Here is a 23553-nt window from a genome sequence, read left to right as displayed (position 1 = left end):
ATGAAAAAATTGTTTCTTCTTTTATTTTTCTTTGGATATATTTTCTGACTGACTTCTTAACTTTGATGTCTCACGGATTCACATATATAGCTATGGCACTGACCTGCTATCCAGATGATGGCCGGTACACATGTGGAGATCTGTAGTGTCTCCTAGCGGCATTCACTAGAAAATCATACTCATAAGAAATAAAGTCCTTTATCATGACTGGTAATTATACCACTAGCTGCTTTCGTATTGCCACGCTCGAATTTGGTTTTTAAATTAAGGCTACTGGCAAAGGAGTGATTTAAACTTATGTGATACAAATTCTATCCGCCCCCCCCCCCAGGATTATAACAACTTCAATTAACCACAATAAACTAATCAACACACGATTTTTTAATTTATAATCTCCATTTATTTAATAACTACTTAGTAGCTGTTCTGTCTGTATCCACTCTCTACTCTGCGCTGAGGATGCAGCTACACGAGGATGAAAGTACACACTCTTATTCTCATGGAACATTCGGTCTGGCATGATGGCACCTGCTTTCTGTACAATAATCCTCAGTGTTGCTATTCCATGCTGAATTTATAGGAGGTCTGTCCGATCACATGCATGTGTTTAGTATTTGAAGAATAAACTGAAAAGCAGCATCTCAGTGACTATGGATTATAATGTTAGACCCCCTAGAAGATTCTTTTTTTGTAAAAAGTTGTCAGAAGGCCCATTGGGGAAGCTGAAATGCCTGAGTTCCTTTTGTTTCTTACTAGAGTCGAATCTGGGAGGCCTTGACGATGTAGGTCCTATTTCCAGCAGCATTGACCAGCAGCTGAAGGAGGCAGTGAGACGCCGCAGACACACGGGAGAGAATGATTACAACATCGAGGTGCTGCTGGGGGTGGACGACTCCGTGGTCCGCTTCCATGGCAAAGAGCACGTCCAGAACTACCTCCTCACCCTGATGAACATTGTGAGTAGCCCCTCCTCTCTGAGTCTTTGTGATCTTTTAATTCACTTCTCCTGTTGTGTTAGTGTCTTTTGGAATCCTATGTGAGGACCCACACCACTGCCCCCCACACCCAAACTGTGCACCTAATTGCATTAAATTCAAATCTCGATCTCCATATTTAACATACAAGAATGCAAAAATGAAGGAAGCATGAAGCAAAATTTTCTTTTGGGTGATCAACTAGTTTTCCATTGTCATCAAGGGGAAAATCATAAACTGAAAAAGTCGTAGTAAGATCGAACTATAGCAGGAATTACGATTTTCAGTTTGTTCTGGGGTTAATCAAAACTCTCGTGACTTTGTCCACCTGCCTTGATATGGACCATAAAGAATGAAATAGCATCATTTTGTATCCCGGGATGACAAGGAATGATTTAGGCCTGATAACTTTGTGTGGATGCTTGTTGCCAGGGCTTTTGAATAAGGGGGGTATCTTTCAACATCACACGACTGAAGGTAATATCCATACGGAGCACAGCCTGCCGGGGCGCACTGCTGCACTGCACTCGGCAAGAGCTCTTTACGTTTTCCCTTTTTTTCTCCTTTATGAGCCTTAATCATATGCAGAAGAAATTTGGTGCACATCCTAGAACTGGAATTCTCTTTCTCCTTGTGAACTGGCGGAGAGCAATTGAGGAGAAATAGTACCTAAACTACCTACTTCGAAAAGATAATTGAGATAATAGTGCACTCTGTTTTATATATTTTACCTCCTAGAATTATAAAATACCTATTTTATCGATCTAGCAAATTTTTTTACCCAAGCCTATTCTCTTTTTTTCAGCTTTTGATTTTTAAGTTAATTTCTTTGGGTATCTATATTGTTTCTTTCCAAGCTTAAGATTAGATTTCAAATAATTATAACAGAGAAGAATAATTATTAATTTTATTAATCATCATTTTATTTATACTAATATTTAAGCCTATATGTTAAATAAATTTTTGTTTATTAAGATGCCAATTTATAAAATTATACATATACCTGCCATGTGTCTGTGAGATGGAAAGGGAGTACAGAAATTATTTCTGTTTGCTCATTGGCACCGCTTCCTGTTATGAATACTGAACATCACACAGAAAACAAATTATTAGCTTTGACAATAGATGTGTATAGAGGATCGTTATTTGTGAATTACATGAATGTCTTTGACTACTGATCATTCATTTTTTGTCTGGCTTGCAAGTGGAGAAACTCTGGGCATGCTGTTTCTCCTCTCTGAGCCTGCTTCAGTCTCTCCATCTGCATAATGAGAAAACTAATAAGACTTATTTTACTAGGCATGTTGGGAGGATTCAATGGATAAATACAAGTCACTGTGCTGTGTATACATGCAGAAGGAAACGATCATATTTTAGCTTTCCACATGAAATTTACTTCCAAATCCCTAGGGAGGTGCTATTCCCACTCACATCATTCATTGTGCCCCTAGGCTGCTTTGTCCTACCACCAGGGAGAGCAGCCAGTCGTTATAGGCTTATTAGGCTCCATCCTGGTGCTCAGGACTACAGATGGCTCTTGGCATCATGCAGCAGAGATTTGATATGGTCCTTATCTTCACAGAACTTATAATTTAGTCAAGCAGAAAAGAGAAATACATAGGAATTTTTTTTTTAAGTTGAGCCATAAAGACAATGCTATTGTTAAGACTTACGTGACAGGTGCTATACTATAAGTGCTATGAGACTGGAGAAGGCAGCTATGACAACTGTCATCCAAGGTGTCCAGTGTTGAGAGTATCAAATTGGGACTGAGGAGGCAAGGGTTTTCATTCTAGTTCTGTTACCCATTGGCTCTGTGGCCTTCAACAAAGGGATTTCATTTCTGAAATGTTTATAAAATCTGGGGGGTGGTGGGAGGGATGGGGTGGCTGGGTGATAGACGCTGGGGAGGGTATGTGCTATGGTGAGCGCTGTGAAGTGTGCAAGACTGTTGAATCTCAGACCTGTACCTCTGAAACAAATAATACATTATATGTTAAGAAAAAAAAAGAAGAAGATAGCAGGAGGGGAAGAATGAAGGGGGGGAAATCGGAGAGGGAGATGAACCATGAGAGACAATGGACTCTGAAAAACAACCTGATGGTTCTAAAGGGGAGGGGGGTGGGAGGATGGGTTAGCATGGTGATGAGTATTAAAGAGGGCATGTTCTGCATGGAGCACTGGGTGTTATGCACAAACAATGAATCATGGAACACTACATCAAAAACTAATGATGTAATGTATGGTGATTAACATAACAATAAAAAATTAAAATAAAAAAACCTGTTTATAAAATCGAAAGGCTCAGTAGGATTTTCATTAATTCTGTAATTCATGAAGTTGGGAGTTAAGCTGGGTCCTTAGGGCTTTGTTTTTCTATTGTGTTTTTTGCTGTTTGCTTTTGTCTTTTGAAGGGCCCATGAAAATATAAAGGATTTCTAAGTAGAATCTTTTGACAAGAAAGTAGAAATGGATAAAATACATTTGCCAGACAGTAATTCTAATTTGAAGGGTGTCAAAGAACAAAGTGCCACATTTTAGGTTTAATAACACTCAAAAGGGCTGTTCCATTTTTAAGTCCGTTAAAAAGTTTAGATAATAGACTGAGTCTTGTCTCAAATACTAGAAATTATTCTAAAGTTAATAGTGCATCAGAGAATGGAACTATAGTAGAGAAAATCTTAAAACTTAAGAAGTTCATTGCATCGGGAATAATTGATGTAGGCAGGGTTTTGGGGAGACAATAATAACACTCCAATAATAACACTTGAAACATAATATATGTCAGGAGTAATGTTAAACTCTGTTTTTTAAAGATTTTATTTATTTATTTGAGAGGGAGAGACAGAGACTGAGAGCGATCGAGAATGAATGGGCGGGGGGCAGAGGGAGAGGGACAAGCAGACTCCTCACTGAGTAGGGAGCCCCATGTGGGGCTCAATCCCAGGACCCTGAGAGCATGACCTGAGCCGAAGGTAGACGCTTAACTGACTGAGCCACTCAGGCGCCCCATGTAAAACATTTTTTAAATTTATCTGCTACTTTATTTATTTTTCCCCTATGCTGTCCATCTTGTGACTTATTTATTTTATAACTAGGTGTTTGTACCGCTTAATCCCCTTCACCTATTTTGTCCATCCCCACAGACCTCCCCTCATTTATCTGCTATTTTAAATTAGCCGTGTGAATTGGCCACCTTTTGGACACAACTGTATTTCATCTATTCCAAGGCCATATTGCCTAATGATTGTATATATGAGTGTGGTAAAGTTCTTAAGTGATATGCTATGTGAATCTGGGAGTTTGGACACAGGAAAGGCAGCTCACTAAATTAGCACTTCTCTCAGGAAGTTTAAGGGTCAAGTGAACAGATCTGAACGGGCCCCGAGATGATTTTGCTATAACTCTCTAAGAGGGAGAGGGGGTATCCTCTACCCACCCCCCTGGCTTCTCTGAATCTGTGAAGGAGGAAGTAGTTCAGCTGCCTCCATCTCCTTTTATTTTTAACTCTTTTTTTGTAGATCTTGAAATTTATCCAAGTCTCATCTATAAAGAAGAAATAAACAGATCTGAATATATTCTAAAACAGCATGACTAATGACTAGATTCTTGGCAAGCTTTTTATGTTTCAAATAAGATGTCTGTGATATGTGTTAAGCCTTTGTTAGGATCTCATATCATATCTTGTTATGTTAAGAAATTTTAGTTTTGCTATTTTGTAACATGGCTGACTTGGCCAGAAAGTGGTTCTCAGCAATGCAGCATGTCTCATTATACAAATATTGGTCCATTGCCTACTGTGTACAAGGCCATTTTAGGCTTAGAAAATTTCCCAAGAAACACAGTAGAAGATTCTCTGCCTTTTTGGAGCTTGAAAGAGGAAACAGGTGATAGTCAAAGAAGAGATAAATATGTAAGTCTAGGTAATAATAACTGTTGAGAAGAAAAATAAATAAGAGTGAAGAGATACTGTCAAGGAGAGAAGAGGCAGTGTGGGGAATATTTGGGATAGGAAGTTAGAAAGAGGAGGGATATTATGTGAACAGAGATACAGAGATTCTGTGAGGAAGAGAACTAGGCAAGGAGCTGGGGAAGGAGTGATCCAGGCTAATGGATCATTAATTGCAGAAGTTCTGAGTCAAGAAAGAGCTTCTGAATCAGGAGTGTTTGGGATACAGGCCTAAGAGTTAGTGTTTTCTTTCTTTTTTTTAAATTTTATTTTATTATGTTATGTTAGTCACCATACAATACATCATTAGTTTTTGATGTAGTGATCCACGATTCATTGTTTTTGTATAACACCCAGTGCTCCATGCAGTACGTGCCCTCCTTAATACCCATCACTGGGCTAACCCATCCCCCCCACCCCCCTCCCCTCTAGAACCCTCAGTTTGTTTCTCAGAGTCCATCGTCTCTCATGGTTCGTCTCTCACTCCTATTTCTCCCCTTCATTTTTCCCTTCCTTCTCCTAATGTCCTCCATGCTATTCCTTATGTTCCACAAATAAGTGAAACCATATGATAATTGACTTTCTCTGCTTGACTTATTTGACTTAGCATAATCTCCTCCAGTCCCACCCATGTTGATGTAAAAGTTGGGTATTCATCCTTTCTGATGGCTGAGTAATATCTTCTTTATCCATTCATCTGTTGAAGGGCACCTCGGCTCTTTCCACAGTTTGGCTATTGCGGACATTGCCACTATGAACATTGGGGCACATATGGCCCTTCTTTTCACAACATCTGTGTCTTTGGCGTAAATACCTAGTAGTGCAATTGCTGGGTCATAGGGTAGCTCTATTTTTAATTTTTTGAGGCACCGCCACACTGTTTTCCAAAGTGGCTGTACCAACTTGCATTCCCACCAACAGTGTAAGAGGGTTCCCCTTTCTCTGCAACCTCTCCAACATTTGTTGTTTCTTGCCTTGTCAATTTTTGCCATTCTAACTGGTGTAAGGTGGTATCTCAATGTGGTTTTGATTTGAATTTCCCTGATGGCTAAGAGTTAGTGTTTTCTAAGCACAGTAGATAATTTGGATGAACACCCCTGGCTAAAAATCACTAGTAAGACAATAAAAAGAAAGAATTGAGAGAAAAGATTGGGAGGAAATCTTTGAAAATAAAGAAATAGAAATGAAATTTCTTAGAGTGAAAAATATAAGTAGTTGGACTATCCTGGAAATTTCTCCAACAGTTTTTCTTTATATTTTATATTCAAACCCTATTGCCAGAAATCTGTTATCATGTGAATAACCATAAAGCATGCTTTATTGAACTCTGAGTATTCTAGGCAGGTAACAACTTTTCCTTGATTTGAATATAGTTTTTTAAAAACATCTTTTGATTTGCTAATTTCTACCTAATGGGCTTTAGTACCCTTATACTGTTTCTTTCTTTTTTTTTTTTAATTCTAGTTAGTTAACATACAGTGTAATATTAGTTTCAGGTGTACAATGTAGTGATCAGCTCTTCCGTACATCACCCCATGCTTATCACAAGTGCACTCCTTAATCCCCATCACCTGTTTAACCCACTTCCCCACCCATCCTCCCTCTGGTAACCATTGGTTTGTTCTCCATAGTTACAAGTCAGTTTCTTGGTTTGCCTCTCTTTCTTTTTTTTTCCCCCTTTGCTCCTTTGTTTTGCTTCTTAAATTCCACATGTGAGTGAAATCATAAGGTATTTGTCTTTCTCTGACTTATTTTGCTTTGCATGATACTCTAGCTCCATCCACATTGTTGCAAATGTCAAGATTTCATTCTTTTTTATGGCTGAGTAACATTCCATTGTATATATATATACCACTTCTTCTTTATCCATTTATTAGTCATTGGACATTTGGGCTGTTGCCATAATTTGGCTGTTATAGATAATGCTGCCATAAACATTGGGGTGCATGTAGCGTTTTGAATTAATATTTTTGTATTCTTTGGGTAAATACCTACTAGTGTAATTGCTGGATCATAGGGTAGTTCTATTTTTAACTTTTTAAGGACCCTCCATACTGTTTTCCAGAGTGGCTGCACCAGTTTGCATTCCCACCAACAGTGCAAGAGGGCTCCCCTTTCTCCCCATCCTCTCCAATATTTGTTGTTTCCTGCCTTGTTAATTTTTGCCATTCTAACTGGTGTGAGGTGATATCTCATGGTGGTTTTGATTTGTGTTTCCCTGATGCTGAGTGATGTTCATGTGTCTGTTAACCATCTATATCTCTTCTTTGGAAAAATGTCAGTTCATGTCTTCTCACCATTTTTAATTGGATTATTCATTTTTTGGGTGTTGAGTTTGATAAGTTCTTTATATATTTTGGATACTAAACCTTTATCAGATATGTCATTTGCAAATATCTTCTCCCATTTCATAGGTTGACTTTTAGTTTTGTTGATTGTTTCCTTTGCTGTGCAGAAGCTTTTTACTTCGATGAAGTCCCAATAATTTATTTTTGCTTATGTTTCCCTATGCTTTGTTTTGAATCTGTTCAGGATTCAGGAGATCTATCTAGAAAGAAGTTGTTATAGGAAATGTCAAAGAAGTTATCACCTGTGTTTCCTCTGGAATTTTAATTGTTTCATGTCTGACATTTAGGTCTTTCATCCATTTTGAGTTTATTTTTGTGTATGATGTAAGAAAGTGGTCCAGTTTCATTATTTTGCATGTCGCTGTCCAGTTTTTCCAAAATCATTTGTTGAAGAGACTGTCTTTAACCCATTGGATATTCTTTCCTGCTTTGTTGAAGCTTAATTGACTATAAAATTGTGGGTTCATTTCTGAGTTTTTTATTCTATTGATCTGTGTGTCTAATTTTGTGCCAGTATCATACTGTTTTGATCACTACAGCTTTGTAATATAACTTGAAGTCCAAAATTGTGTTGCCTCCAGCTTTGCTTTTCTTTTTCAAGATTGGCTATTCAGGATCTTTTGTGGTTCCATAGAAATTTTAGGATTGTTTGTTCTATCTCTGTGAAAAAAATGTTGGTATTTTGATAGGGATTGCATTAAATGTGTATATTGCTTTGGGTAACATAGACATTTTAACAATATTTGTTGTTCTGATCCCCGAGCATGGAATGTCTTTCCATTTCTTTGTGTCATCTTCAATTTTTTCATTAGTATTTTATAGTTTTCAAAGTGGTCTTTAACCACTTTGGTTAGGTTCATTCCTAAGTATCTTATTATTTTTGGTGCAATTGTAAATGGGATTAATTCCTTAATTTCTCTTTTCATTATTGGTGTAGAGAAATGCAACAGATTTCTGTATGTTGATATTGTATCCTGTAACTTTGCTGAATTTGTGTGTCAGTTCTGAGTTTTTTGGTGGAGTCTTTTGGGTTTTCTATGTATGGTCTGATGTCATCTGCAAATAGTGACGGTTTTACTTCTTCCTTGGTGAGTTGGATGCCTTTTGTTTCTTTTTGTTGTCTGATTGCTGTGGCTAGGACTTCCAGTACTGTATTAAATAACAACAGTGAGAGCAGACATTCCTGTCTTGTTCCTGACCATAGAGGAAAAGCTCTGTTTTTCCCCATTGAGGATGATATTAGCTGTAGGTTTTTCATATATGGTCTTTATTATGTTGAGGTATATTTCCTCTAAACCTACTTTGTTGAGGGTTTTTTTTTTTTTATCATGAATTGACATTGTATTTTGTCAAATACTTTTTCTACATCTACTGAAATGATCATATGATTCTTATCCTTCCTCTTATTGATATGATGTATCACGTTGATTGATTGAACCATCCTGGCAAGCCAGGAGTAAATCCCACTTGATCATAGTGAACGATTTTTGTAATGTATTGTTGGATTCAGTTTGCTAGTATTGTATTAAGAATTTTTGCATCTATGTCCATCAGAGATATTGGCCTGTAGTTCTCTTTTTCAATAGAGTCTTTATCTGGTTTTGGTATCAGTGTAAAGCTGGCCTCATAGACTAATTTGGGAAGTTTTCCTCCATTTTCTATTTTTTGGAATAGTTTGATGAGAATAGGAATGAACTCTTCCTTAAATGTTTGGTAAAATTCACCTGTGAAGCCATTTGGCCCTAGACTTTTGTTTGTTAGTTTTTATGATTACTGATTCAATTTCTTTGCTGGTTATCAGTCTGCTCAAGTTTTCTATTTCTTCCTCTTTTGGTTTTGGTAGTTTATATGTTCCTAGGAATTTATCCGTTTCTTCCAGGTTGTCTAGTTTGTTGGCATATAGCTCTTCAAAAAATATTCTCTTATAATTGTTTGTATTTCTGTGGTGTTGGTTGTTATTTCTCCTCTCCCATTTGTGATTTTGTTTGAGTTCTCTCTCTCTCTCTTTTTGATAAGTCTGGCTGGAGGTTTATCAATTTTATTAACTTTTTCAAAGAACCAGCTCCTGGTTTCATTGATCTGTTATGAAAAATGTTAAATTTGGAGAAGCTTGGTAAAGGGTATATAGGAATACTTTATATTATTTTTGTTCCTCTTTTGTGAGTCTAAAATTATTTCAGAATGAAGTTAAAAGTAAATGTAATAAAAGAACTCCTGATTTTATGCTTTTCCTTGTTTCATTTATTTTTCTAGTAACCATTAAAGATTATAATATAAAGTGATCTTTTTTGGAGAGTTCAGTTATGGATAGAGATAAGTAGTCAAAAGGAATGGCTTGTGTATTTTTGCTAACCACACATGAGAAAAATATGCAATGAATATGTGATTTAATAGTAAATAAAATCAGTATTGAAATACTATAAAACATTACTCTTGTACATCAACTTTTATTAAAGTATAACATACGACAAGATTGATGAGATTTTATTTAAAATTACATTTCTGTTTCAGTGTGGTTCTCTCTCAGTACCTTCAGAGATTATAGCAAACAAATTCAGTCTTGCCCATTTGTCCTTTGCTTTCTTAGCACCCTATTATTCAAGCCAGAAAACTTCTTTTATCACAGAAATGTTTTTCCCTTTGAGGATGCACTTCACTAGGAGAAATTAGGTTCATGAATATGTATAATGAAACCTAGAAAATACTCATTGATTGAAAGGAAGTATAGATTGGGTGCTATAGGGGAAGAGTATTAGAGATACCTTTGAAGTACGGGAATGAGGAATGATATGAGGAAGATGTATACATGAACTTGGCCTTGAATGGTAGGTAGAAGTTAGATCTTTGGAGATGGGTGATAGGGAAATCCAGGCAGAGAGGAGATTTGAAAGTCTCCTGTTTGAGTTTGGTGGCTGAAGGAAATCAATGCAAAATAAGAAAATCAAGATAGATAGCAATTATACAACTCCTCAGTGAAGGTTTCTCTTCTTTGTTCAGTTCTGTTTTAAAAACCAGTTATTGAACCAACAATGGATGGGTATTTACCATGTTTAAGACATTGGGAGGATACAAAGAAGTTCTTAGCAGGTGAAGACCAGGAAACACAGAGTTTGTAAAGGTGATGAAATGAAAACAATTCCTCTAAATATTAGTTTGATTTGAAAGAAGGGCAAGCTCGTTCTGTAAAATCATGCCATTTTATTTTTTCATTGGAATTGATTAAACTTTTACCAAATTATTAAGTGAATGTCAATTAAAAAGACATAAAAGATATGTGTTCCATCTACTCTAATTCTTTTGGATTCTAGAGTTTCTTTCAATCACTGTAATACCTAACTAGTATTTACCGTATTTCACCTTGAGTGCAATTGCTGTCCATTATTAAGCTTCATATTTACAACATCAAAAACAGTGTCTGACACGTCAAATAAGAAAAACATCAGGGGATCAGGGAGAGGGAGAGAGAGATGAAGAAGTGGCGCACAGGGCATTTGCATGGAAGTGAAACTATTCTATATGATGAATATATGTGGCGTATAAAGACATTATGTTTTTGTCAAAACTCATTGAACTATAGAACACAAGGAGTGAACCCTACTGCAAACTATGGACTATAGTGGGTAATAACGTGTCAATACTGATTCATCAATTGCAAGGCATGTACTACCCTAATGCAAGGTGTTATCCTAATATGTGAGGAGGTAAAGGGGTATATGGGAACTCTCTGCACTGGCCACTCAATTTTTCTTTAAACCTGAAATGGCTCTAAAAACTAAAGTCTAAAGAAACACACAAAAAAAGTCCCAATAAAACAAAACAGTGCCTGACACAGAGTAAACATGCAGCAAAATTTTAATTGATTCATTGTTTTAACAAATACTTGAATGCTATATACCAGGTATATAGAGGTGAACACAAAAGATTTATTTTCTGTCCATCCCGAGATTACAGACTCGTGGAGAAATCAAATAAATGCATCATAAGTTATGCTAAAAGCAATGCATGGAACCAGCAGTTTGCTTGGAAAAGGAATAACAGAGCAAGTGAATGATAGGGATTTTACCTAACCGTGATGGTAAAGAAAGCCTTGGACCAAGAAGTGATGATTAAACTGAGAGTAAAAGAGAGAGCCCACCACTGAACAGTGACCTGTGTTGTAGTTGCTAAACAAAGCCACTGTGCTTTGAGTCTGACACACAAGGAGTCAGGTAGAGCTTAAAGAAGATTAGCACCTTTAAGATCAGAGGAGGAGTTTGAATTCAGTTTTTTTTTTTTTTTTTTTTAAAGATTTTATTTATTTATTTGAGAGAGAGAGAATGAGAGACAGAGGGCATGAGAGGGAGGAGGGTCAGAGGGAGAAGCAGACTCCCTGCCGAGCAGGGAGCCCGATGCGGGACTCGATCCTGGGACTCCAGGATCATGACCTGAGCCGAAGGCAGTCGCTTAACCAACTGAGCCACCCAGGCACCCTGAATTCAGTTTTAAGTAAATTAAGGGAAAGCCATTGAAGGCCTCTTGCTGTTTTGTAAAGAATAGGTTGGAGAGGTTTAGAATGAAGGCAGACCAATAGGATATCAATTGTAGATGTGTAGGTAAGAGATGATGGCTTATTGGATAGTGGTGATTGCTATAACAAGGGAGTATTTATGGTAGAATCAATAGGATTTGCCAGTGGATCAGGTGGGGGCTGAGGGAAAGGGGTGACTTACAATTTTCTGGCTTGAACACTATTGGATGATGATGGTGCCATTTATGTAGATGGGGTGGTCTATGGAAAAAAAAAAAACAGATTGTGTGGAATCAGGGTTAGTGATGAAATCTTTGAAGGTGTTTGAAATCATCTAGTTCAAGTGTAGGTTCAAAAGAATGATTTCATGTTGTTAAGCATGAAGGCTTATACCAAGTAACTTTTAACCTTTGCTCTGGCCTGGTCCTATGCTAAATATTTTACATGAATTATATAACATTCTTCAACCCTAAATATGTTCACTTTTAGTCTTAGTTTATAAATGAGGAGATTGAGATTTAGAGAGGTTAGGTGACTTTCCCAGAGTCTTCCAGCTAATAGGTGGCACGGCCAGATCTTGAGCCCAGATAGATCTCTCTGCCTTCGGAGCCCAGTGCTCTGCTGCCTCCCTAAACTTTACTGCATTTGTTACAAAGTCGAGGCATTTTGTGTATCCCTTGCCAGATCAAATTCTGATGTCTTTTCTTTTACCTGTTTCTGTGTCTTATTAAAATACCATTCAAGTCATTGAAATGAGAATTCAGTTACTTGCCTGACTGAATCAAATCAATTAGCAATCTTTTTTAAGATTCTCTGTAATAGGGCGATGAAGCAGATTCTGTTTTTAGGAGGGTGTGTTGTTTTCACTGTGCCATATGGTCCCTGTCATCAACACTTTGTTGTCTGTGGCAGGTGTCGTTGTCATATACTAAGATCTAGGAAGTGATCTGGGTCTTTTAAATTTTCAGTGTTCTGCAGAGAATTGAGTCCATGCTTTAATCTTAGGATTTATCAAGTGAAAAGAAAACAATTAATTTAAAAGTATGAGAAATAATCATACTTCCAAGTAATCATTAATAATTAAGGAGAACTCATTAAGTCTTTTTTATACTGAAATTGGCTACTTATGTACAGGAACTAATAACATCATTGTGTTATGTGGACATGGCAGGCTTCCCTACCTAATATTTTTAAAAGAAAATCTATACTCCATGTAAGTACTCTGGTCCTAACAAAGCATTAATAATAGACTTTTTCAAGTGTTAGCAGATACATGTGGCTACTGGTTAATTAATGATGATTAAATCTCTGCACTGCATTTGATTTCTCAACTAATGATTCTTAAAACACTGAACATGAGTGCAAGGCAGATTTGTCTGGGGAGTATGCATGTTCAGGCAACCTAGGCAAATCATGAAGCAGTTGTCTATTTTGGGTCATTATCTTTAATCCATTTCTTACATTAGAATTGACATCAATCCTCTAGACATTGATTTCACACAACAGACATACCTTCCCATAGGCCAAGTCCTGTGTGCTTCTAGGGAGACAAAAATTAATAAAATTGTAGCTCCTTTTCACAAGGAGCTAGTTCTAACAGGCAGGTGATATCAACAAATAATAATAAAATTTGATAATTTCTTGAAAAGATTTAGTTATAAATGATTATGTAAACATGAATTGAGAAGAAAGGGATGTGGTTTGGCAAATAATGCTAATGGCAGGTGGAGTCTTCATAGAGGAGATGCCATTTGAGTTGGACTTTAGAGAATAAATTGGCATTTCCCTGCTAGAAAAGGAGATAATGGCTCTTAGAAGATGGGGAACAGACTGGAAAAAGATACTTACAGGGGTAGTTCATGGTGTCTTTGGAGCCAATGGAGAGGCTTGTCTATAGGTAAAATTGAAGGATATTTAGGGGATATGACAGAAAATGAGACTGGACAGGGAAGCTGGAGTTACCTTTAGAAAAATGTTCATGCCATTCTAAGGTATTTGAATTTCACCTTGGTAATGAAGAGTCAAAGGGTTTTAAAGATGAGTGATTTGGGGCGCCTGGGTGGCTCAGTTGGTTAAGCATTTGCCTTCAGCTCAGGTCATGATCTGAGCTGGGCCCCACGTCGGGCTCCCTGCTCAGCGGGGAGCCTGCTTCTCCCTCTCCCTCTGCCGTGCTCTCTCACACGCTCTCTCTCTCTCTCAAATAAATAAATAACATCTTTAAAAAAAGAAAAAGAAGATCAGTGACTTGATCACAACTCATAGTCTATCTGGCTCCAAACCCCTTGTGGTTTATACTGCATCATCCAGCCTCAACAAATTGTCTTAATTTCCCCAGTGTGGATTGACCATAACAGGTCACAGAGACAGACTGGAGTAAACACGGGTCAGTTTGGCCATCCCTTATATAAACATGCATACCTCGCCCTGGAATATCCTGGACCCATAGTTCTAGAAGAATCTGAACATGATAGGTTAAATTAACATCACAACAGGATGACCACACAGTGCCGCCTCAGAGGTCCCTTTGATTTACTGAAGCATCTCAGCTTCCTCTTTCCCCTTCCCTTTTGTTTCTTTTTTTTTTTTTTTAAAGATTTTATTTACTTATTTGAGAGAGAGAGAGAGAGTGCATGAGCACAAGCAGGGGGAGAGGCAGAGGGAGAAGCAGACTCCCCGCTGAGCAGGGAGCCCTTAACAGACTGAGCCACCCAGGCGCCCTTTTCCCCTTTGTTTCTGAAGCCCCAAATTTCCTTCCCGACATTCACTTATTTTTCCTTTGTTATGCTACAAATATCAGACTGACCTTATCCCTCCCAGATTTATAGCAGGCTTTATTTTTCCCAGGGTCCTAAAACACAGAAAAGCTTTTTAGTTTGTTGAGGGAATCATTCATTCTCATTCTTGATGAAAGGGAATCAGTTCTACCTGGGCTTTTGGTATGCTTTCACTAAAGGCCGGAAGAGTTTTTAAGTCCCTGTAGCTGAATTGCCTCTTCTTGGTCCACCCAAAGCTCCTTTGATGCTTAAAGAAGGTAAAGTCATAATTAACATAAAAGGACAGACTCATGCTTATTGAAAACAACCATCTGACCCTTATAATCTGCCCTTCCGGAGGACTACTGACATGGGCCCAAATTACCCAAATGCAAACATTTGCAAAAGACTTAACAGGATATTGTGACAGTTCAACTCAGGATGGATACTAGCTCCTGGCTGTGGACAGAAAGAGATAGACTTGAGAGATGTCCACAGGACTGGGTAACAGACTGACTGCAGTATTTGCAGAAGAGGAGGGAATCAAGGATGGTTTAGTCTTCAACTGTATAGAATATTGAGAGAACAGACTTTGGGGAGAAGGCAAGTATACTTTGAGATATATAGATATATTCCCAACAGATAGTTCTTTTACAACTGGAGTTGAACAGATGGCTCTGGAGCATGGGAGAGATGAATCAGTGTTACAGACATCAACATTTGGAGCTCATCAACCTATAGGTATTGATTGAAGAAACAGCAGTGAATGAAATATTGCAGGGAGAGCGCAGAGAAGAGACGAGTGTTGAAAATAAAACTTTGAGGCACACTGACATGTGAGCTAGGCAGAGAAAAGGGAGCTAATATTGCTAAAGAAACAGAATAGTGTCATTGGAGAACATGCTTCTAAATAGTACTACATGGTGCTGAGCACTGTAGATGGGTTATTTTTTCATGATGAGGGAGAGTGAGAATGTTAATTAAAGAGGAAAAGGAACTCCATGAAAGGGAGAGATTGAATACAGGCAATAAAGAGTTAATTTTTTGGAGCAGATCATTTGGAGCAGAAGCAGCTAGAGACTTAGCACTTCCACTGGGACAGAAAGAAAAAGGCAAGCAAGGTAGTTGTGAAAAAAGAACAACCATCAGCCTCACATAGCCTTATCTGAATTTATTTGTGCTAATCTTTTGGGGTAAAATCCTGTAACTTCTGTGGGTCTCAGTCTTTTTCTAAAGTAGTGATAAAGATGTCTCCTTTGCCGGGCATTGGGCTGTTGCGATAATGTGGGTTGGGTTTCTTGCACTTGCTCTTCAGACATAACCTCGTGACTGTGGGTCTCCCTGCTCTGACTACTCAGTCTTAAGTAGCTTCTTCCTCTCCCTCTGGTCATCTGTCTCATCACTCAGATTTATTTCCTTCAGAGCACCAATTCCTATCTGGTATGACCTTGTCTGCATGTCTTTTTTTTTGTATTTACTGATTTTTGTCCATGCATATAACTTATTTTACATTTTAGAACATAGTCATGATAAGAACAGAGACTCAAACTCAGTTACTATTCAGTTTCCTGCCCCAAGGACAATTGGACACATGGTAACTGTTCAGTAAATATTTGATAAGACTGTTAATAAAGGTAGTTATTATTAGTCTGTGATTGGAGGTGAGAAGAGAAAAGAGAGTCAGCTACCTACTCTGAGTAAAAGGAATATAGAGAATGGGCTGAGAATCCACATAGGTGTGTGTTTGGAACTTTTTAGCTCTGCGAGAGATGAGTTGTGGAGAGAGTACTGTTTCTTCCCAGTTCGTTTCAGAATGCTTTTATGTCCAGCCCAAATTACCTAGGCTATCTTGTCATTACTTGTTTGCCTTCCATAAACCAAGTCTCTCTCTCTCTTTTTAAAAATCACACTTGGGTATCATTTATTTTCTTCTGTATGAATAATTGTATTAATGATGGCTAACACTTTTTTGATTTTTCACTTGCAAGGGCCAGCACTATTAAGCTCTGTAACATATATGAGCTCATTTATTCCTCTCAACAATCCTGTGAGGACAGTATTATAATTAGCCCATTTCACAGATGAGAAGACTGAAGCACAGAGGCAAATAAAATGCCCAAGGTCACATAGCCAAGATCAAACCAAGGTAATCTGGCTGCAGAGCCCATGCTCTTAACCACTCAGCCATACTGTCTCTCAAGACCTAATCCACCCATCTAAAAGAAAAATGAGTGTTGCTTTGTTGAAGCCAGACAAAGCTGTTCATCAGCTAGTCAGACAAAGCAGGTCAGACTGTCCTGCCAGGGAAATGTCCTGGAAGAAATTGTCCTGTCCGGGAACAAACCTGGAAGGAATTTTCCTTTCAAGGAAAGGAATACTTGACTTGGTTTTACCTTTTTTTTCCCCCCTCACATCATTGGCAACCCCTTCTAATTTAAGGTCATCTGAAAATTGAATTAATGTTCTGTTTACCCCTTCTTTCAGGTAACTTAATAAAAGCTCTGAGCTCAAACCTGAACACCTCACAGAAAATCTACACACATTCTAATAGATTGGCTCACATGGTAAAAGAATATTTGGTTTTACATAGATTTGCATTACATTGTGTCAAATATGTGACTTCTTAGAATATTTATGCTTATATACCAAAAACACTGGTTATAAATTTCAGCCCTATCTTTTCTTTTCTTACTCAGTTTTTCCAGTGATCTGCTCTAGCATCTCTTTCTTTTTCCTAGTATTTTTAGAATACCATCATATTGATCATTAAAAAAAATCATTATTTATAGTAAATTCAGAGTCCAATTCCTCATTTCCTTAAAATTTACATGAAGGAAGATTATGAAAAAAAGTGAAGTTGCTAAGTCCTCTTTCTCAATATACTCACACACCAATTTCTTAAATTCAGGGATAGCAAATCACTATCGATTCTTCTAGAACCAGCTGTTTTGTGCAGAGTGATGGTGCTGTGGTCTGCGGGTCTGTGGAAGTATAGCAAGATGGTGAACACTACTGACTCTAGAGTCAGACTGCCTAGGTTTTTATCCTTTGCTGTGACTATCAACTGTGTGACCTTGGGCCAGTTACTTGACTTCTCTGGGCCTCAACATCTTAGATGTAAAATGGAAATGATAATATCTCTAAAGTTGTTGCAAGGATTACTTGAATGAATATAAAATATTTAGTGCAGTGTCTAGAATCTGAAAAGCTCTGTATAATGTTAGGTGTTGTTTTTGTTTGATGCTGTTGCTTTTACTTAGGAAAAAAATTGCTTTCCTTGTCACTAAGAGTTGTAAAAATGCTATCTTAACAAATATTATTTTAGTTCATCTTGACAGATTCAAGTGGTTCATTCAGTAGGATATGTTTTTAGTTCATTCTGTATATAATTTATTGATTGTTAAAAATCTGTGATTAATTTATAGTCAGATTCTGGGAGTTTCTCTATGCCTCTCATATGTTTTAATAGATGACATTGAAAAACAATCTAAATGAAAGATGTCTTCAATATTTTTCTTTGCTTTCAAGAGTCAAATGACTCAATGTTTTCCTTAGGCTAGAATATTTTAAAACTCTTATTTAATTTTAAGGAAGTTATTTTATTTATGTATAAATATAGGAAAAGGCAGACATTAAGCAACTGGTGAGTAAATACCTCCAGGTGTATTAAGCAGCCTTTACCCCCCTCAAAAATGTGCATACTGCCATCTGCTGGGAAGAGTTTTGTACACTATGACAGTATTTTTGAAAAAATTTAAGTGTCAAATGATTTTTCCCATTTTTTTTATAGATATAATTTAAATCACATCTTTCATTCAATTGAGATTTCAAGTATAAGAGTTTTGCAGTCGCTTTAAGATAACAACTAAGAAGGAGGCAGTTGTATTTCTTGTTCTTTTCATGTAGATTATGAAAATACACCCATAAGTCTTTAAAATCTTTCCCAAAAATAGATGGAAGGGTGCTAAAGTTCTTTGTGTTTTTCTGAGGGCAATTGTGTGGCATTTTGCTAGATTTGGACAACAACCCTTTGAAGCAGGCAGAGCAAGTCCAGTCATAATTTGCCAGTGAGAAAACAGAGGCCCAGAGAGGTTAAGTGATCAGCCCAAGGTCCCTCAGTTTTTCAGTGGCATAGCTGGGAGAGAATCCAGGTCTTTGTCTTATCCTATGGTGCTGATTATTTCTTCAACTCATCATATCCTGTAGGCCTCTGAGTATAAAAACATTGCATCCTCTTATTAATAAGGCCTAGCAAGATGAAAAGTAGCCAAATTATTAAGTACATTTTAAAGAGAATAATGTATTCTTTTTAAACTTTGAAAAACAGGATAATAAGTGCTATCTAGCGCTTTGCACTGCCATCTAATGTGTGATGGTTTGCCATATTGAAGGAATACTTTCTGCTCTGTGCACAAACCATTGCCTTGTATTTGGTGATTTCTACCCATAATAATTTATGTATGTCCTGTGACAGTTTCACAAGTGTGTGCTGACCTAAAAGGTTCCCTGACTGATTTTTTTTTTTTTTTAAGATTTTATTTATTTATTTGAGAGAGAGAGAATGAGAGACAGAGAGCACGAGAGGGAAGAGGGTCAGAGGGAGAAGCAGACTCCCCGCTGAGCAGGGAGCCCGACGTGGGACTCGATCCCAGGACTCCAGGATCATGACCTGAGCTGAAGGCAGTTGCTTAACCAACTGAGCCACACAGGCACCCCTGACTGATTTTTTATTTGGTTTCTGCTGGCGTACCCTGCTATCTAATTAGCCTGGCATCATAGTGACTTTTGTTAAACAATACTTTTCATTTGGTGAATGGTAACTTTGACTTTTAAAGAAGTGTCCTTCTACTCCATCATTTTATAATGTACTATTACCATGGGGAACATAAATTTTGTCCATTGGAGTTCCTTGGTATTGTACTGATTTTAAAATTTCCCCAGTATACAGATGAATTTATTAATTTAGGGTGATTATACACTATACTAACTCAACTCTCATAAGCTATTTGTCATTGTTGCCACCTTTCCTCCATTGTACGAGTCTAAGATTTCTGATGTGTCTCCTGCATTTTAAATTTTTTCTTTAAAGATTTTATTTATTTATTTATTTATTAGAGAGGGAGCGAGAGAGAAACAGCGTGAGAGGGGAGAGGGTCAGAGGGAGAAGCAGGCTCCCCGCTGAGCCGGAAGCCCGATGTGGGGCTCGATCCCAGGACTCCGGGATCATGACCTGAGCCGAAGGCAGTCGCTTAACAAACTAAGCCACCCAGGCGCCCCATGTCTCCTGCATTTTAAAGTACAGTTGTCACTGCTGTTCGGCAGTGGCCCTCCTTCCATCATCTCTGCTCTAGAAATTATTTTTTTTTTACCTAACTACTTTTCTTTCATTTAAAATTTTATCGTTTCCCTATTTTGTGCTTTTGGGGTTTTTTGTTTTTTTTTTTTTTTTAACGTCGAATGCATTTACATTTCAATTACATGAAGCTGAGTATGTGTGATGCAGCTGTGTTACTAATTCAAAGCATCTGCCTTATGAGAAGTCTCTTGGAATGTCCCTGAGTCTCTGGATGAATGTGGTAGTGACATGCCTGTCTTCAGACTTGTATTGGAATTAAAATGTTAGGAATTTCTTATCAGATAATTAATCCAGAAGAGGAAGGGGATTTGGACTACAATTAAGCATGTATGGAGTAAGATAAAACAATGTGCCCGTGACCAAAAAGGTCATAAGAAATCACAGTTTTTTGGTCCAGCATTTGGTCTTTTCTTATATTGACCTGGAATCTACCCCTCTCAGTTTAAACCCATGGTTTTTATTTATTTTCTGTAGATATATCGAATAAATTGAACCCCTTTTCCATATGGCAGCTATTAAGTCTTCTTTCTAGGTTTTTCTTTTCTGTTTCCCATATTCTACTGTTCCGTAACGTCCCTCTCTCCTTCTCACTCATGAATTTTTTGAGCAATCTGTTTGCATGAGTTAAATCTTTTAATTCTTGCACTAGCCCAGTCTGGTAGTATTCTTATTATGCCCCTTTGACCGAGGCGAAGAAAGATGGAGACCACACAACAATGAGGGGTTGAACCAAGAGGTCAACAAGACTATTGGTGTCTGGTGTTAGGCTCTTGGCCACTGTGTCTCCCCTTCTTTATGTGACACATTTTCAAGGCTTCTTGCTTTTTACTCTTCTCTGGATACATTCATCTTTGTCAACTTCTCTTTTATAAGACATCATAGATAAAATGTACTCAATACTTCCAAGGATACCCTGGCCCCAAAGGGATGGCTTCCTCCTGGGCTGCCTGTCTGCACACCCGTGCCACACAAGAGCACATTGCAGAGGTGTTTTTTTTTTTTTTTTTTTTAACTTGGCTTATCTTGGATTGGCTCTTGCCGTTCTCTGTGTGTATGTGCATTTGTAAACTCTATGTGTGTGTATGTCAATAGTGCATTTTTCCACTTTAGAGGATTCTACATCTTCTCTTGTCAAACTGTACTTAGTCTTCTTTAGTATATACTTGTTTCTGCTGCTTTTTTTTTTTTTTTAACCTCCATCTTAGCTGTCCTTTCTTTCATTCCATACAAATTTAGTAAGTATGCCTTTAGTCTGTATTTCAGGCCTTGATTTTGTAAGGTGTTCTGTGCAGTCCCATTAGATTCTTGAAATATTTCAGTTGGGATTTCTTGCGCCTGTTTCTTGGTCAGTGTGGTAATTTGCAATTTTATGATTCATGAATTTTGTTGGGGAGCTTTTTAGAACATTCTATCATTCTTAAGTTAGATTTCTTTTTAAAGTCTCTCTCTATGAGATTATGGTTCTCTTTTCTCTATAGGTTTTCCATTTGCTGTGCTTACAGTCCAACAAGTCTCCTGGATCTCAAGTAGAATTGCAGTTAGTTTTCCATCCCTGTTTTAGTTATTGTGACAAATGTTCGGTCCCTGTCCCTGGGAATAGCTAAGAATTTTTGTAATCTAGTCGGGTAACTCCGCCTTCCCCATTCCTGCTAGCATTTGCCAACTTAATAAGCAACCTTTACACACACTGATTTTGCACCAGTTTAATCAGAAGATACAATGATGGTCCACTTTAGATTCATATCTGCCGACAGTTGACTGTGGCTTTTGCATACCAGTTAACCTCTACTGTCTTCATCTTGCTCATCTATATAAGTCTGTGTTGGGCTATGAACTATGAGGTTGCTTAAATTCTAATATCTATGATTTTAAAGTATACCAAATCGCTTTTAAAAAATTTCAGCCCAACTTTAAAAAATTAAATAAAAAGGAGTGACTCAACTTAGCTTTTCTGAGCTATACTTAAGGGTGATATTCATCTAATATGCACTCATACGTTCACCTTAGTAATTCAGATGTTGAAGGACTTCTAAATAATTGTTGATTCAGCTGCCCCACTCCTAGACGGGGAGCACTGGGAGGGCTACCCATTTACTGGCCTGCAGATAAACCACCATAGCTCCTGCATACCAACTCCATTTCCATGGGCTCTGCCAACCAGACGTAGGACCCCTGGTGGTGACATGAGCACCCAGACAAATGCCTGCTGTCTGTTTTCCTCTACAGGGCTGTGGCTACGCTCAGCTAGTAGACTCTTGTCAGAGTCACCCACTTGTGGTTGCTTTTGATGAACATTATATGTAAATATAACACATTGGACTCTTTCTAACACAACAATAGTTTAATGATGCCCTTTTAAAGTATATCCTCCATTATTTATTGTACTGTGGGGTTTACAAAATCAGTAATTCACATATCTGGGAATTGTTTCAAAGCTAAAGGTAAGAGAGTTCAGCTTAAGCCAAATTTTAAAAAAAGTGACTTGACTCTAGTACTTGTGATTACATGGCTGACCCCTGAAATGTTGTACACTTCATGAAGTCATCGTGCCACCTTTCTTTTAGCAATGATCTGCTTTGTTTCCAGGTGAATGAAATTTACCACGATGAGTCCCTTGGAGTGCATATAAATGTGGTCCTGGTGCGCATGATAATGCTGGGTTACACAAAGGTAAAATGTCTTAAAATATGTGAACTATGAACGTGAAGGACTGGGCTAGCAAACGGAAGACTAAATTTCTGTAGCTCTAACTGGCATGTGGTATTGACGTCTCACGTAGACCTAACTGAGGAAGAGAAACTGCCACAATCAGCATGGATTGTGATAATGATTTTTGTGCTGATCCCATTTGCTCTGCTTATCTATCTAATGGAGTCATAGGTAGTGATCCTGGCACTAGGTATGACTATATGGGTGAAAACAAATGGATGCCAATGTGAGGAAAGAGAATTTCCTCAGTCTCCCATTATTGTCAAATTCGTGAACCGTTTATTCCTTCAAAACATCTATGCTGAGTGCCTACTATGTGTCAGATGCTTTCTAGGTGCTTTGAATATATCAGTGAAGAAAAATAGCAGAGATCCTTTCTCTCTCATGATTTGTTAAAAACGATATTTTACATGTATATCGTTCCACTTAAGAAAAATGAAGTATACAGTGGATATTCACTTAGAAGAGCTTTAATCCTTTTTGAAAACAAAAAGTTAAGTCAAAATGCACACGGTAGGAATTTCATGTAATGTAACTAACTTCAGCTGGCTTTAAAATGGCAGTAGATGTGTCCTTGTCCTTGGAAATAATGGAATGGATAACCATGGTTTCTTCCTTTGAGAAAGTGCCTAACTTGGCAATCTTCTTGATATTTAAGATTACATGCCCCCTCCCATAATTAATCCTCCTGATTATGAAATACTAAGGAAATCATGCATTTAGCAAACAGGAAAAAAATCCATGTGTTTGCATTTCATTATGTATTTAACACCCACTTATCATTTTCTGATGAGAGGGTGTCATTGATCTTTACTGTATTCCATAAACCTGACCTACTTTGTGTTACTAACACTAAATACAAGTCAACTCCAGCTGGAGATGTTAACAGCCTTCAATTGGTTGTTATATGATTTGTTTGGAGAAGTATGTGATCAGCATGTAATAAACCAAGCTAAT

The 23553-nt window shown here is 37.6% G+C and overlaps 1 protein-coding gene across 4 annotated transcripts in view; it reads left to right on the top strand.

Moving 5' to 3' along the window:
* The window catches only part of ADAMTS3 (ADAM metallopeptidase with thrombospondin type 1 motif 3), a 252350-nt gene that overhangs the window by 188160 nt on the left and 40637 nt on the right, over positions 1-23553 (top strand). For all 4 annotated transcript variants that reach the window (XM_032400522.1, XM_032400523.1, XM_032400525.1 and 1 more), the window contains 2 exons: positions 757-956; positions 22474-22557. In XM_032400522.1, the coding sequence (XP_032256413.1) occupies positions 757-956; positions 22474-22557 (284 nt within the window). The remainder of the gene's footprint in view (positions 1-756; positions 957-22473; positions 22558-23553) is intronic.

This window comes from Phoca vitulina, unplaced genomic scaffold (assembly GCF_004348235.1).
Source record: "Phoca vitulina isolate PV1807 unplaced genomic scaffold, GSC_HSeal_1.0 scaffold3, whole genome shotgun sequence".
NCBI classification, from domain to species: domain Eukaryota; kingdom Metazoa; phylum Chordata; class Mammalia; order Carnivora; family Phocidae; genus Phoca; species Phoca vitulina.
Note: the sequence above shows the minus strand (reverse complement) of the source record. Positions and strands in the feature narration are given on the sequence as shown.